At 57.9% G+C, this 16,716-nt stretch overlaps 1 protein-coding gene across 3 annotated transcripts in view; it reads right to left on the reverse strand.

Moving 5' to 3' along the window:
• The window catches only part of LOC141085541 (AP-2 complex subunit alpha-1), a 77,652-nt gene that overhangs the window by 58,105 nt on the left and 2,831 nt on the right, over positions 1-16,716 (reverse strand). For 2 of the 3 annotated variants that reach the window (XM_073570980.1, XM_073570979.1), the window contains exons 2-3: positions 3,381-3,449; positions 3,106-3,248 (exon numbers count right to left, since the gene is read on the reverse strand). In XM_073570980.1, coding sequence (XP_073427081.1) covers positions 3,106-3,248; positions 3,381-3,449 — 212 coding nt within the window. Of the gene's footprint in view, positions 1-3,105; positions 3,249-3,380; positions 3,450-6,068; positions 6,113-16,716 lie in introns of all 3 variants that reach the window. The other variant, XM_073570981.1, reaches the window with a different exon arrangement.

A 16,716-nucleotide genomic window follows, 5' to 3' on the forward strand; every position in this document is an offset into this window, starting at 1 on the left:
GAGATGCGTTGCCATGCCCCTGCAAAGTGTCTGAGGCGCCCCCCCACAGGTATGGTGTCATTGCCTTCTGCTTCTAGAACTTTGTCCGGAGCAAGCCGGGGGAGCCTTACTTCTCCCCCCCTTGAGTACTCCCAGCGAGAAGATTTCCCCTTCCCCCTATATTCCTGCCTCTGGTAAGGACGGGATCTCTGAAAGGGAAACTGCCTTTTTGGCTTTTCCTCTGGAAAACCTCTTGTCGTCAGAGGCACTCTCTAAAATCTTATCTAAAGCCGGCCCAAATCTCTTCCCGCCCAAGAAAGGTATGGAACATATTTTTAGACTGGTAGTCCCCTGACCAGGTTTTCATCCATATTTCTCGGCGGGCCGCGTTGGATAGGGAATTATTTCTGGCCGCAAACCGTACAGATTCTGCAGAAGCATCTGCCAGAAAACAGGTCACGATCTTTAACAGGGGAATGCTCTCAAGGATATCACCCCTAGGGGTCTTTTCCTTTAATTGTTGTTCTAAATGGTCTATCCATAGGTGCATGGATCTAGCGACTGAAGTGGCAGCTATGTTTGCTTTCATCACCGCTGCTGAGGCCTCCCAAGCTCTTTTTAAGAGCACGTCGGCCTTTTTGTTTATTGGCTCTTTGAGACTGGACGAATCTTCAAAGGGAATTGAAGTCTTTCTCGACACCTTGGCTACCGGTGAATCAATCTTAGGCACTTCGTCCCAAGTGTTGATGTCCTCCTGGTTAAATGGAAGTCGCAGCTTAAAGTCTTGCGGCACAATCAGTCTTTTCTCGGCATCTTCCCATTCTTCCAGGATCACTGCCCAAATATGGTCATTAACTGGTAAGACCTGACGAATTATAGCTCTTTATCCCCCGAACATTGCGTCCTGGATGGATTGCTCCTTCGGGGTTTCCTCAATCTGCATCGTACTTCTTACTGCACCGAGAAGCTCGTTCGTGTTTTCTGATGTGAAGAGGTACCTCTTCCCTGTCTCCAGAGGTGATCTCGCCCTCTTCCTCCGAGTCTGTGTCCCGTATCTCTTCCTCTGATGACTGGTCGGACTCCTATCTTGGTCTCTTGGCCTGGGACCGGCCGGAGGACTGAGTGGGTAGTAACCCAGAGACGGAGGCCTGGACTTCGTCTCTGACTATTGTGCGCATCTCTGTGAGGAACGCGGCTGGCTCGCCTCTGACGATCCGCAGGGTGCAGTCCTCACATAGGGGTTTCTTCCATGTGCTTGGTAGTTTGATGGGGCATTTGGGTTTGCTCGATGTCCTAGACGTTGCTGTCGTCGGGGTCGGCGTTGTTTTATCCTAACAAAGAACAGGAGTCCATTTTTACTAAAGGCTCCTGTCTCTGGTATCACTGCCCCCCGTGCCCCTTACTCACAGACGCTGGCTCTGGCTGGTCACTGGTCCTGGCGTCCATGCTGGCGGAGCTGACAGAAGTCACAGGTCTGTAGCGTCACCTATCGATCTGCCGCTGGCCCCCGCTTCCCCCCGCTCTTATCCTACCTTGTATTGCGCCGGCACTCCTTCCCTGCTCCCTGCTGTGACCGGATGTCGTCATCCCTGGGCGCCCGGAAGTGACGTGGCCGCCGCCATGGGCATTCTCGCGGAAGCCGTGCTGTGGGGAAGCGGTATCGAATCCCGGAGCGACGCTCCACAGGACCGCCGGCGGAGAACCCCCCCTTAGGGGGGTGCCGTGCAGAACCGTCCAACCGGAGGAGTTGGAAGTTAGGACCCCGAACCTCCTGGCCCCGGTAAGTTGCTGAATGCCGCGGCTGCGGCGCTCTCGTGCCTGTCCTTACAGGGACAGGAAAAACACTGGAGGGTGGTGTGGGAGGGGACCTTTTAACCTCTTGTGCATTTCATGTCCCTGTAAGGATGAAAGGACAACCCCCCCATGGTGCTGTCAGGATAGGACGTCCTGGAAAATAAATTTTTCTTGGGTGTACACTATAGGAATAAATTCCCAGAAGTCCTGCAGTTTTGCACGCTCAGGATATTGCATGATAGTGCACTTAAAGCGAATCTGTCAGCAGGTTTTTGTCATGTGTTCCGAGAACAGCATGAAGTACAGGCAAAGACCTTGATTCCGGTGATGTATCACTTACTGGGCTGTTTTGTAGTTTTGATAGAATCCCCGATTTTCTCTGCTGTAGATGTAGCAGAGCTCGGGACAGCTGAGCTGTGTAGAACCCTACCCACACCACTGATTGGCAGCTTCCTGTGCACAGTGAGCAAACTGCTTATCAGAGGTGGGGGCGTGGTTACACAGATTAGCTGGACAGGCCTGTGCATAAGGGCCCTGTCACACATAGCCATCTCGCTAGCGAGATCGCTGCTGAGTCACAAGTTTTGTGACACAACAGCGATCTCACCAGCGAGATCGCTGTGTGTGACAGCGATCAGCGACTGGCCCCCTGCCGGTATCGCTGATCACTGTAGGAAACTGCTGAACATTTCTTTTGTCGCTGGTCTCCCGTTGGCCAGCACGCATCGCTGCGTGTGACAGGCAGGAAACCAGCGATCTGCTGGTAACTAACGTACACATCGGGTATCCAAGGGACGTGCGTCCCTTAGATACCCGATGTGTACGTTAGTTACCAGCACACTAATGCAGGGAGCTGGTAACTAACGTACACATCGGGTATCTAAGGGACGCACGTCCCTTGGATACCCGATGAGTACGTTAGTTACAAACTCCCTGCATCAGCGCGCTGGTAACTAACGAACACAGCGACGCCGCGCGCTCGGCGCCGCTGTGCTGATCGCTGGTGAAGCTGGCTGTGTGACAGCTCATCAGCGATCACATAGCGACTCACCAGTGATCCTGACACGTTGATATCGTTGTTGGGATCGCTGGTGAGTCGCTATGTGTGACTCCAGCTTAACACCTAGTCCGGCAGTAATAATCTCCTGCTGATAAAACACTGATTGTATTGAATTTACAGCAACCGACTGTGGAATTAGGATAGTCAAAACCTGCTGACAGATTCCCTTTAAAGGAGGATTTTGTTTTTGATTCCACGCCTAACACTTCCTCAAATCTCGAATGAGTAAACACAGCAAAGGACAACCAGGGAAAACTCGTCCGGTAACTTACGATCTGCTTCTCTGTGTACTTATTTGAGCTCAGCAAATTTACTGCTTCCATATGACCAAAATCAATGTCGTGACCGAGCAGGAAGATGAAGAGGAGCTTGCAGACATATTTCTTCTTACTGTAGCCATCCAGAGCTTTGTCTCCTAGTAAAGCAAAGGGTATTAAGAAATAAAATGATATTTGAATGTCTGTGTGAGCATACAGATGCTTGATGCTTAGACTACTATAGAGTAAAAGCAGCGGTCCCCAAATAACCAACACGGCGACTACCTCACCTTTAAATTTCGACCTGATATTGGCCAGCTCCTTGTTGATTCTTTTAATTTCAGCTTCTTTGCTCTTACCTTCGGGAAAAAAAAAAAAAAAAAAAGATATTGAAAGAATAATAAAACAAACCCGTGCCCAACATACGCCCCAAACCTGAATAAGTCATGTAAAGGACATTAAAAAACGTGCAATCAGCGTAGCAGTGTGGCCCAAACGGTATTTTACTGCATTTTTCAATATGAGGTTTAATTTTTTTCCCCAGTTAGAAATCTGCACTACCCACTATACAGGATATACACATTGGTGTAAGATGGGTTTGTAACAGGGCTGTGGAGTCAGAGTCGTGGAGTCGGTGCTCATTTTGGTGGAGTCGGAGTCGGTATAAAATGGACAGACTCCTAAAATATATAATAAATTGGGTACAGTAGTTCAATGCAGAATGTGCTGAATATTTTTTCATAGGAATTTGGGAAAGTTATGAAAGGTCCTATAAATGACTGTTCTATTCCTGATCTAAGGCTACATTCTCACAGCGTTTTTCCTGCGTTTTTTGAGGATACGTTTTTCAGATGCAAAAGCAGATCAGATTTTTAAAAAACCGCATCACCTGAAAGGATTTTGAGCTCATAGATAATGTTTTCAATAGCAAAAGCAGATTAGAAATCTGCTCTATCTATATATCCATATCATATCTGTACCAAAAAGAATGAAAGCCGGATAGCACACAGACTAACACTCCTTTTTTTAGCACCAGTCAGGTACACCTCATAGCTGCCCAATAGGACACCCAGGACAGGCATTGCTCGTCTTCAGTAACATCAACTGATAGTTGGAATAAATAGACTGCATTCATCACCACATATTAAGGTGCAGGCTTTATTTTCAAGTGTAGGGGTGTGAAGTATGGGGTTCTGCAGCAGCTGAGGTATGAGCTTTGTAATCTAAAGTGGTACAAAAAATATGCCAGTTTGATATCGCTGCAATTGTGCTGATCTGAAGAATCAAGTTATCCAAAAAATGAAAAAACAAAAAAAAAAAAAATCAATGGCAGCGCTGAGGATTACTTTTTTTCCCGCACTTGGAATCTTTTTTTACGTTTTCAGAGCAATGTACGGCAGAATGAATGGGGATAGCGGAATCAATGGAAGGGGGGGGGGGGAAGAGTGCAGAACTTGGAAGTAGAGGAAAAAAACAAATGCACAAAAAAAGAAAAATTGGCTCATGATTAAGGGGCTAAGGACAGGTGTAACCAGGGTTGAATTCTTTGAAATGCAATTAAAAAAAGAAGTTTAAGCAACCTTGCGATTATGACTAAACTCCCGCCAGTAGAAACAAGATCTTTAGCCATTTTCCCCCCTTTGTAAACATGTGAAGCTGAAAGGTTACCATTTCTGACATGTCCGAGCAGTTATCCCATTTGTTTCCAGTAACTTCTGCAAATTGATGATTACTCTCAATTACTTTCCCGTCACCCATCCCTTAATCCGTGCATTTTATATGTCACTATGGCCATTCCTGTGCATTTTTTTTTTTTTTTTATAACAGCTTCCTAACACGTAGACTTGCATTGCTGATTTTGATCTGCCACTCAGGTCAGTATCGGACATGTCTGTGATTATGCACGGTCCGAAAAAAAGGATCTGACGTGTGAACAGCTCTACAGAATGACATAGATGGAAGTGCTGTCTGGCATAAAACTGATGTGTAACGAGCCCTTACACCAATATCTGGTGACAGATTTAGCGCACGTTCACACGCAGCAGGTCTTCAGAATTCATGGACCTGAAAGTGGAAAATGTACAGCGTGCCCGGTCTAGGAGAAAGACCTGGAGCGAACTTATCGTATAGAATGGAAGCAAATTAACAAGTTTTGTGAGCGGATTAATTTACTGCATCTTCTTCCCTTAGTAAATATTAAATGATGCAACTTTGACATACTCATCGATGGGAAAAAAAAAAAAAAAAAGGGAAACCAGGAAAAAAAAAAAACAATTTAAGGGACTGAGACAATGGCAGGAAACACAAAAACTCACCCCACCCTGTACACTGCAGAGGGGCCTAATGAAGTGCAACCACCATGTGTCCAGGTAACCAGCATGACATGGATAATAGAATGGGCTAAAGACGCTAAAAAAGATTGACATTCTGCAGATTAAAAAAAAAAAAAAAAAAAAACCCGCAAGGGATAAAACCAAGTGCGTGCATGAGAGTAAGGGTATGTGCACACGTTGCGGATTTGTGCGCGGATTTTTTCATGCGGAATCTGCAGAATCCGCAGGTCAAAATGCGTTTTACCTGCGGATTTCCTGCCGATTTAGTGCGGATTCCACCTGCGGATTCCTAGAATGGAATAGGTGTAAAAACACTGCGGAATCCGCATAAAGAATTGACATGCTGCGGAAAATAAACCGCTTTTCCGCAGCATGTGCAGAGCGGTTTCTGCTTTCCATAGGATAACATGGTACTGTACACCGCATGGAAAACTGCTGTGGATCCGCAGGGCCAAAATCGCAACGTGTGCACATACCCTAAAAAGGCAGATGACCCATTATTTCCATCACTGCAGACCACGAGGATTTTTTAGGCCAATTTCCACAGACTTCACCAAAAAATGTAAATATCTGACCGCTAAAAACATGTAAAAAATAAAGAAAGCACCACAATTTCGTTTTTCCTCAATGCACACGTGAACTCACAGTTTTTAGGATGTGAAATCTGATGACACAAGTCATCCAGCGTCCTTAAAAGAGAAGAAAAATCAGTTCTGTTTATAAGAGCGCTCGAGGCAAGCATATGGATTTTCGCACAATCATGAACGCAACCAGTCGCAGAAATTTCTGTAACATTTCAGACTTCAAGGTGTAATCAAAAAGTATCGCCTAGCCACTTGAAGGTAATTTCTGATCGTTGGAGAGTCGATAGATTTTATCTTCTGCCATCTACATCGGTATTGCTGCCTGTATGTTTTCACAACATTGTTAGTTTCTAGCAGGGCTCAACTCTCCTGCACTCTTCCACAATGGCAGAGCAGGAGCTGTGCTTGTTGCCAAATGCAGCTCTATTGATGCACATGACAGAAAATTATCTTTTGCCATATGCATCAATAGAGCAGTACTTTGCAGATTCACATCACTAATCTGTCTGCTGCTGCAGAAAATAAACAAAATTCCGCTCAGCACTGTCTACTTATTACAAGCTCCTCCGTTATGGGGGGAGCGTATGAGCTGAGCTCCATAAGGAACCAACTAACGATGATGTAACGAGAGCGCACAGGAGCATAAGGGGCACACTACACTTAGATTACCTTGATGATAACTCCGAGGCGAGGCTAGTCAGGGGCATACAGAAGACGAGGAAGGGGTCTGCAGCACTGAGAAGTGAGTGTTGTTGGGAAATGTAGTTTTAGAAGTAGATTCATTTATGTGCACCAAAGGGCAGATGGAGATGAAAAAAATGAACAAAGGTACAAGAAACATTACATTAGGCCTAGTCTGAATATTAGCAATAAGTATGTATGTACTATGCTTTGTGAAAAATAATGAGATAATAACCCTTTAATTGGTCTCTTTTTATAACTACTGATGTTCCAGTTTATTATTGCTTTTCCCCTGCGTGGGAGATTCTCTTGGATTCCTGTATTGTCTTGAAAACTAATAAAAATAGATTGAAAAAAAAAAAAAAAGTCAGTACACTTTGAAAGAACGAAATCTGAACCCACGGATTATGCAATCCCTCGATCTCATGGAAGATAACCCCCATCAGAGCTGTCTGGCAGCGGCTCACTCCCTTCTCCCCATAGAGCACCAAAGAACAGTCGGGTGTGCCCGAGTATGGAGGAGCTATGTAATATACATACAGAACAGGCAGAAAAATACTTAAGACTATCTTTATTAAGAAACCTCTAGAATAACAGGGGGGAGAGATCCCAATATATTATTCATTCACCAGCAATCTACAGGTACACGCCACACTATTACACGTCTTCCATCCCCTCCCCTGCCTACGGGGCCATGCACGCCTCCATCCCCTCCCCTGCCTACAAGACAGCGCGCCTCCATCCTCTCCCCTGCCTAGGGGGCCGCGCGCGCCTCCATCCTCTCCCCTGCCTACAAGACTGCACGCCTTCATCCTCTCCCCCCATACACAGGGCTCCTCTATATTCAGGGCTGTGCTCCCCTATACACAGGGCCGGGTTTCCCCCCCCCCCCCATATCCTGGGCTCCCCCATACACAGGACCGGGTTTCCCCCCCTCCCCCATATCCTGGGCTCCCCCATACACAGGGCCGGGTTCCCCCTCCCCATATCCTGGGCTCCCCCATACACAGCGCCGGGTTTTCCCCCCCTCCCCCATATCCTGGGCTCCCCCATACACAGGGCCGGGTTCCCCCTCCCCCATATCCTGGGCTCCCCCATACACAGGGCCGGGTTCCCCCTCCCCATATCCTGGGCTCCCACATACACAGGGCCGGGTTCCCCCCCCCATATCCTGGGCTCCCCCATACACAGGGCCGGGTTTCCCCCCCCATATCCTGGGCTCCCCCATACACAGGGCCGGGTCTCCTCCCCCCCCCCCCATATCCTGGGCTCCCCCATACACAGGGCCGGGTTTCCCCGCCATATCCTGGGCTCCCCCATACACAGGGCCGGGTTTCCCCCCACATCCTGGGCTCCCCCATACACAGGGCTCCGCTCCCCCCCCATATCCTGGGCTCCCCCATACACAGGGCTCCGCTCCCCCCCCATATCCTGGGCTCCCCCATACACAGGGTTCCGCTTCCCCCCCCCCCATATCCTGGGCTCCCCCATACACAGGGTTCCGCTTCCCCCCCCCCCATATCCTGGGCTCCCCCATACACAGGGTTCCGCTTCCCCCCCCCCATATCCTGGGCTCCCCCATACACAGGGCTCCCCTCCCCCCCCCCCATATCCTGGGCTCCCCCATACACAGGGCTCCCCTCCCCCCCCCCCCCATATCCTGGGCTCCCCCATACACAGGGTTCCGCTCTACCCCCCCATATCCTGGGCTCCCCCATACACAGGGTTCCGCTCCCCCCCCCATATCCTGGGCTCCCCCATACACAGGGTTCCGCTGCCCCCCCCCCCCATATCCTGGGCTCCCCCATATCCTGGGCTCCCCCCCCCCCCATATCCTGGGCTCCCCCCCATATCCTGGGCTCCCCCATACACAGGGCCAGGTTCCCTCCCCATATCCTGGGCTCCCCCATACACAGGGCTCCACTCCCCCCCATACACAGGGCTCCCCCATACACAGGGCCAGGTTCCCTCCCCATATCCTGGGCTCCCCCATACACAGGGCTCCGCTCCCCCCCCCCATATCTCCTGGGCTCCCCCATATCCTGGGCTCCCCCATACACAGGGCTCCGCTCTCCCCCCCTCATATCCTGGGCTCCCCCATACACAGGGCTCCGCTCTCCCCGCCCCCCCCATATCCTGGGCTCCCCCATACACAGGGCTCCGCTCCCCCCCCATATACAGGGCTCCGCGCCCCCCCATATCCTGGGCTCCCCCATATACAGGGCTCCGCTCCCCCCCCCCCATATCCTGGGCTCCCCCATACACAGGGCTCCGCTTCCCCCCCCCCCCATATCCTGGGCTCCCCCATACACAGGGCTCCGCTTCCCCCCCCCCCATATCCTGGTCTCCCCCATACACAGGGCTCCGCTCCCCCCCCCATATCCTGGGCTCCCCCATACACAGGGCTCCGCTCCCCCCCATATCCTGGGCTCCCCCATACACAGGGCCGGGTTTCCCCCCATATCCTGGGCTCCCCCATACACAGGGCTCCGCTTCCCCCCCCCCCATATCCTGGGCTCCCCCATACACAGGGCCGGGTTTCCCCCCATATCCTGGGCTCCCCCATACACAGGGCTCCGCTTCCCCCCCCCCCATATCCTGGGCTCCCCCATACACAGGGCTCCGCTCCCCCCCCCCCCCCCCATATCCTGGGCTCCCCCATACACAGGGCTCCGCTCCCCCCCCCCATATCCTGGGCTCCCCCATATACAGGGCTCCGCTCCCCCCCCATATCCTGGGCTCCCCCAAATACAGGGCTCCGCTCCCCCCCATATCCTGGGCTCCGCTCCCCCCCATATGCTGGGGTCCCCCATATACAGGGCTCCGCTCCCCCCATATCCTGGGCTCCCCCATACACAGGGCTCCGCTCCCCCCATATCCTGGGCTCCCCCTTACACAGGGCTCCCCCCCCCCCCATATCCTGGGCTCCCCCATACACAGGGCTCCGCTCCCCCCCCATATCCTGGGCTCCCCCATACACAGGGCTCCGCTCCCCCCCATATCCTGGGCTCCCCCATATACAGGGCTCCGCTCCCCCCCCCCATATCCTGGGCTCCCCCATATACAGGGCTCCGCTCCCCCCCCATATCCTGGGCTCCCCCATATACAGGGCTCCGCTCACCCCCCATATCCTGGGCTCCCCCATATACAGGGCTCCGCTCGCCCCCCATATCCTGGGCTCCCCCATATACAGGGCTCCGCTCCCCCCCCCCATATCCTGGGCTCCCCCATACACAGGGCTCCTCTCCCCTCATATCCTGGGCTCCCCCATATACACGGCTGTGCTCTCCCATATCCTGTGCTCCCCCATATACAGGGCTGTGCTCTCCCATATCCTGTGCTCCCCCATACACAGGGCTCAGCTCCCCCCCCCCCATATCCTGGGCTCCCCCATACACAGGGCTCCGCTTCCCCCCCCCATATCCTGGGCTCCCCCATACACAGGGCTCCGCTCCCCCCCATATCCTGGGCTCCCCCCATATCCTGGGCTCCCCCCATACACAGGGCCAGGTTCCCTCCCCATATCCTGGGCTCCCCCATACACAGGGCTCCGCTCCCCCCCCATATCCTGGGCTCCCCCCATACACAGGGCTCCCCCCATACACAGGGCTCCCCCCATACACAGGGCTCCGCTCCCCCCCCCCCCCCATATCCTGGGCTCCCCCATACACAGGGCTCCGCGCCCCCCCCCATATCCTGGGCTCTCCCATACACAGGGCTCCGCTCCCCCCCCATATCCTGGGCTCCCCCATATACAGGGCTCCGCTCCCCCCCCCATATACAGGGCTCCGCTCCCCCCCATATCCTGGGCTCCCCCATACACAGGGCTCCGCTCCCCCCCATATGCTGGGCTCCCCCATACACAGGGCTCCGCTCCCCCCCATATACTGGGGTCCCCCATACACAGGGCTCCGCTCCCCCCCATATCCTGGGCTCCCCCATACACAGGGCTCCGCTCCCCCCATATCCTGGGCTCCCCCTTACACAGGGCTCCGCTCCCCCCCCATATCCTGGGCTCCCCCATATACAGGGCTCCGCTCCCCCCCCATATCCTGGGCTCCCCCATATACAGGGCTCCGCTCCCCCCCCATATCCTGGGCTCCCCCATATACAGGGCTCCGCTCGCTCCCCATATCCTGGGCTCCCCCATATACAGGGCTCCGCTCGCCCCCCATATCCTGGGCTCCCCCATATACAGGGCTCCGCTCCCCCCCCATATCCTGGGCTCCCCCATACACAGGGCTCCTCTCCCCTCATATCCTGGGCTCCCCCATATACAGGGCTGTGCTCTCCCATATCCTGTGCTCCCCCATATACAGGGCTGTGCTCTCCCATATCCTGTGCTCCCCCATACACAGGGCTCAGCTCCCCCCCCCCCCCCCATATCCTGGGCTCCCCCATACACAGGGCTCCGCTTCCCCCCCCCCATATCCTGGGCTCCCCCATACACAGGGCTCCGCTCCCCCCCATATCCTGGGCTCCCCCCATACACAGGGCCAGGTTCCCTCCCCATATCCTGGGCTCCCCCCATACACAGGGCTCCCCCCCATACACAGGGCTCCGCTCCCCCCCCCCCATATCCTGGGCTCCCCCATACACAGGGCTCCGCTTCCCCCCCCATATCCTGGGCTCCCCCATACACAGGGCTCCGCTCCCCCCCCCCATATCCTGGGCTCCCCCATACACAGGGCTCCGCTCCCCCCCCCCATATCCTGGGCTCCCCCATACACAGGGCTCCGCTCCCCCCCCCATATCCTGGGCTCCCCCATACACAGGGCTCCGCTCCCCCCCATATCCTGGGCTCCCCCATCACAGGGCCAGGTTCCCTCCCCATATCCTGGGCTCCCCCATACACAGGGCTCCGCTCCCCCCCATATCCTGGGCTCCCCCATACACAGGGCTCCCCCATAAACAGGGCCAGGTTCCCTCCCCATATCCTGGGCTCCCCCATACACAGGGCTCCGCTCCCCCCCCCCCATATCTCCTGGGCTCCCCCATATCCTGGGCTCCCCCATACACAGGGCTCCGCTCTCCCCCCCATATCCTGGGCTCCCCCATACACAGGGCTCCGCCCCCCCCCATATACAGGGCTCCCCCATATACAGGGCTCCGCGCCCCCCCCATATCCTGGGCTCCCCCATATACAGGGCTCCGCGCCCCCCCCATATCCTGGGCTCCCCCATATACAGGGCTCCGCGCCCCCCCCATATCCTGGGCTCCCCCATATACAGGGCTCCGCGCCCCCCCCATATCCTGGGCTCCCCCATATACAGGGCTCCGCTCCCCCCCCATATCCTGGGCTCCCCCATATACAGGGCTCCGCTCGCCCCTCATATCCTGGGCTCCCCCATACACAGGGCTCCGCTCGCCCCCCCATAGCCTGGGCTCCCCCATACACAGGGCTCCGCTCCCCCCCCCCCCATATCCTGGGCTCCCCCATACACAGGGCCGGGTTTCCCCCCATATCCTGGGCTCCCCCATACACAGGGCTCCACTCCCCCCCCCCCCCATATCCTGGGCTCCCCCATATACAGGGCTCCGCTCCCCCCCCCATATCCTGGGCTCCCCCATACACAGGGCTCCGCTCCCCCCCCCATATCCTGGGCTCCCCCATACACAGGGCTCCGCTCCCCCCCCCCATATCTCCTGGGCTCCCCCATATCCTGGGCTCCCCCATACACAGGGCTCCGCTCCCCCCCCCATATCCTGGGCTCCCCCATACACAGGGTTCCGCTGCCCCCCCCCCCCATATCCTGGGCTCCCCCATATCCTGGGCTCCCCCCCCCCCCATATCCTGGGCTCCCCCCCATATCCTGGGCTCCCCCATACACAGGGCCAGGTTCCCTCCCCATATCCTGGGCTCCCCCATACACAGGGCTCCACTCCCCCCCATACACAGGGCTCCCCCATACACAGGGCCAGGTTCCCTCCCCATATCCTGGGCTCCCCCATACACAGGGCTCCGCTCCCCCCCCCCATATCTCCTGGGCTCCCCCATATCCTGGGCTCCCCCATACACAGGGCTCCGCTCTCCCCCCCTCATATCCTGGGCTCCCCCATACACAGGGCTCCGCTCTCCCCGCCCCCCCCATATCCTGGGCTCCCCCATACACAGGGCTCCGCTCCCCCCCCATATACAGGGCTCCGCGCCCCCCCATATCCTGGGCTCCCCCATATACAGGGCTCCGCTCCCCCCCCCCCCATATCCTGGGCTCCCCCATACACAGGGCTCCGCTTCCCCCCCCCCCCATATCCTGGGCTCCCCCATACACAGGGCTCCGCTTCCCCCCCCCCCATATCCTGGTCTCCCCCATACACAGGGCTCCGCTCCCCCCCCATATCCTGGGCTCCCCCATACACAGGGCTCCGCTCCCCCCCATATCCTGGGCTCCCCCATACACAGGGCCGGGTTTCCCCCCATATCCTGGGCTCCCCCATACACAGGGCTCCGCTTCCCCCCCCCCCATATCCTGGGCTCCCCCATACACAGGGCCGGGTTTCCCCCCATATCCTGGGCTCCCCCATACACAGGGCTCCGCTTCCCCCCCCCCCATATCCTGGGCTCCCCCATACACAGGGCTCCGCTCCCCCCCCCCCCCCCCATATCCTGGGCTCCCCCATACACAGGGCTCCGCTCCCCCCCCCCATATCCTGGGCTCCCCCATATACAGGGCTCCGCTCCCCCCCCATATCCTGGGCTCCCCCAAATACAGGGCTCCGCTCCCCCCCATATCCTGGGCTCCGCTCCCCCCCATATGCTGGGGTCCCCCATATACAGGGCTCCGCTCCCCCCATATCCTGGGCTCCCCCATACACAGGGCTCCGCTCCCCCCATATCCTGGGCTCCCCCTTACACAGGGCTCCCCCCCCCCCCATATCCTGGGCTCCCCCATACACAGGGCTCCGCTCCCCCCCCATATCCTGGGCTCCCCCATACACAGGGCTCCGCTCCCCCCCATATCCTGGGCTCCCCCATATACAGGGCTCCGCTCCCCCCCCCCATATCCTGGGCTCCCCCATATACAGGGCTCCGCTCCCCCCCCATATCCTGGGCTCCCCCATATACAGGGCTCCGCTCACCCCCCATATCCTGGGCTCCCCCATATACAGGGCTCCGCTCGCCCCCCATATCCTGGGCTCCCCCATATACAGGGCTCCGCTCCCCCCCCCCATATCCTGGGCTCCCCCATACACAGGGCTCCTCTCCCCTCATATCCTGGGCTCCCCCATATACACGGCTGTGCTCTCCCATATCCTGTGCTCCCCCATATACAGGGCTGTGCTCTCCCATATCCTGTGCTCCCCCATACACAGGGCTCAGCTCCCCCCCCCCCATATCCTGGGCTCCCCCATACACAGGGCTCCGCTTCCCCCCCCCATATCCTGGGCTCCCCCATACACAGGGCTCCGCTCCCCCCCATATCCTGGGCTCCCCCCATATCCTGGGCTCCCCCCATACACAGGGCCAGGTTCCCTCCCCATATCCTGGGCTCCCCCATACACAGGGCTCCGCTCCCCCCCCATATCCTGGGCTCCCCCCATACACAGGGCTCCCCCCATACACAGGGCTCCCCCCATACACAGGGCTCCGCTCCCCCCCCCCCCCCATATCCTGGGCTCCCCCATACACAGGGCTCCGCGCCCCCCCCCATATCCTGGGCTCTCCCATACACAGGGCTCCGCTCCCCCCCCATATCCTGGGCTCCCCCATATACAGGGCTCCGCTCCCCCCCCCATATCCTGGGCTCCCCCATATACAGGGCTCCGCTCCCCCCCATATCCTGGGCTCCCCCATACACAGGGCTCCGCTCCCCCCCATATGCTGGGCTCCCCCATACACAGGGCTCCGCTCCCCCCCATATACTGGGGTCCCCCATACACAGGGCTCCGCTCCCCCCCATATCCTGGGCTCCCCCATACACAGGGCTCCGCTCCCCCCATATCCTGGGCTCCCCCTTACACAGGGCTCCGCTCCCCCCCCATATCCTGGGCTCCCCCATATACAGGGCTCCGCTCCCCCCCCATATCCTGGGCTCCCCCATATACAGGGCTCCGCTCCCCCCCCATATCCTGGGCTCCCCCATATACAGGGCTCCGCTCGCTCCCCATATCCTGGGCTCCCCCATATACAGGGCTCCGCTCGCCCCCCATATCCTGGGCTCCCCCATATACAGGGCTCCGCTCCCCCCCCATATCCTGGGCTCCCCCATACACAGGGCTCCTCTCCCCTCATATCCTGGGCTCCCCCATATACAGGGCTGTGCTCTCCCATATCCTGTGCTCCCCCATATACAGGGCTGTGCTCTCCCATATCCTGTGCTCCCCCATACACAGGGCTCAGCTCCCCCCCCCCCCCCATATCCTGGGCTCCCCCATACACAGGGCTCCGCTTCCCCCCCCCCATATCCTGGGCTCCCCCATACACAGGGCTCCGCTCCCCCCCATATCCTGGGCTCCCCCCATACACAGGGCCAGGTTCCCTCCCCATATCCTGGGCTCCCCCCATACACAGGGCTCCCCCCCATACACAGGGCTCCGCTCCCCCCCCCCCCATATCCTGGGCTCCCCCATACACAGGGCTCCGCTTCCCCCCCCATATCCTGGGCTCCCCCATACACAGGGCTCCGCTCCCCCCCCCCATATCCTGGGCTCCCCCATACACAGGGCTCCGCTCCCCCCCCCCATATCCTGGGCTCCCCCATACACAGGGCTCCGCTCCCCCCCCCATATCCTGGGCTCCCCCATACACAGGGCTCCGCTCCCCCCCATATCCTGGGCTCCCCCATCACAGGGCCAGGTTCCCTCCCCATATCCTGGGCTCCCCCATACACAGGGCTCCGCTCCCCCCCATATCCTGGGCTCCCCCATACACAGGGCTCCCCCATAAACAGGGCCAGGTTCCCTCCCCATATCCTGGGCTCCCCCATACACAGGGCTCCGCTCCCCCCCCCCCATATCTCCTGGGCTCCCCCATATCCTGGGCTCCCCCATACACAGGGCTCCGCTCTCCCCCCCATATCCTGGGCTCCCCCATACACAGGGCTCCGCCCCCCCCCATATACAGGGCTCCCCCATATACAGGGCTCCGCGCCCCCCCCATATCCTGGGCTCCCCCATATACAGGGCTCCGCGCCCCCCCCATATCCTGGGCTCCCCCATATACAGGGCTCCGCGCCCCCCCCATATCCTGGGCTCCCCCATATACAGGGCTCCGCGCCCCCCCCATATCCTGGGCTCCCCCATATACAGGGCTCCGCTCCCCCCCCATATCCTGGGCTCCCCCATATACAGGGCTCCGCTCGCCCCTCATATCCTGGGCTCCCCCATACACAGGGCTCCGCTCGCCCCCCCATAGCCTGGGCTCCCCCATACACAGGGCTCCGCTCCCCCCCCCCCATATCCTGGGCTCCCCCATACACAGGGCCGGGTTTCCCCCCATATCCTGGGCTCCCCCATACACAGGGCTCCACTCCCCCCCCCCCCCATATCCTGGGCTCCCCCATATACAGGGCTCCGCTCCCCCCCCCATATCCTGGGCTCCCCCATACACAGGGCTCCGCTCCCCCCCCCCATATCCTGGGCTCCCCCATACACAGGGCTCCGCTCCCCCCCCCCATATCTCCTGGGCTCCCCCATATCCTGGGCTCCCCCATACACAGGGCTCCGCTCTCCCCCCCATATCCTGGGCTCCCCCATACACAGGGCTCCGCTCCCCCCCATATACAGGGCTCCCCCATATACAGGGCTCCGCGCCCCCCCCATATCCTGGGCTCCCCCATATACAGGGCTCCGCGCCCCCCCCATATCCTGGGCTCCCCCATATACAGGGCTCCGCTCCCCCCCCATATCCTGGGCTCCCCCATATACAGGGCTCCGCTCACCCCTCATATCCTGGGCTCCCCCATACACAGGGCTCCGCTCGCCCCCCATAGCCTGGGCTCCCCCATACACAGGGCTCCGCTCCCCCCCCATATCCTGGGCTCTCCCATACACAGGGCTCCGCTCCCCCCCATATCCTGGGCTCCCCC

This window comes from Dendrobates tinctorius, unplaced genomic scaffold, assembly GCF_039654945.1.
Source record: "Dendrobates tinctorius isolate UK_male_01 unplaced genomic scaffold, ASM3965494v1 ptg000028l, whole genome shotgun sequence".
In the NCBI taxonomy this organism is placed as follows: domain Eukaryota; kingdom Metazoa; phylum Chordata; class Amphibia; order Anura; family Dendrobatidae; genus Dendrobates; species Dendrobates tinctorius.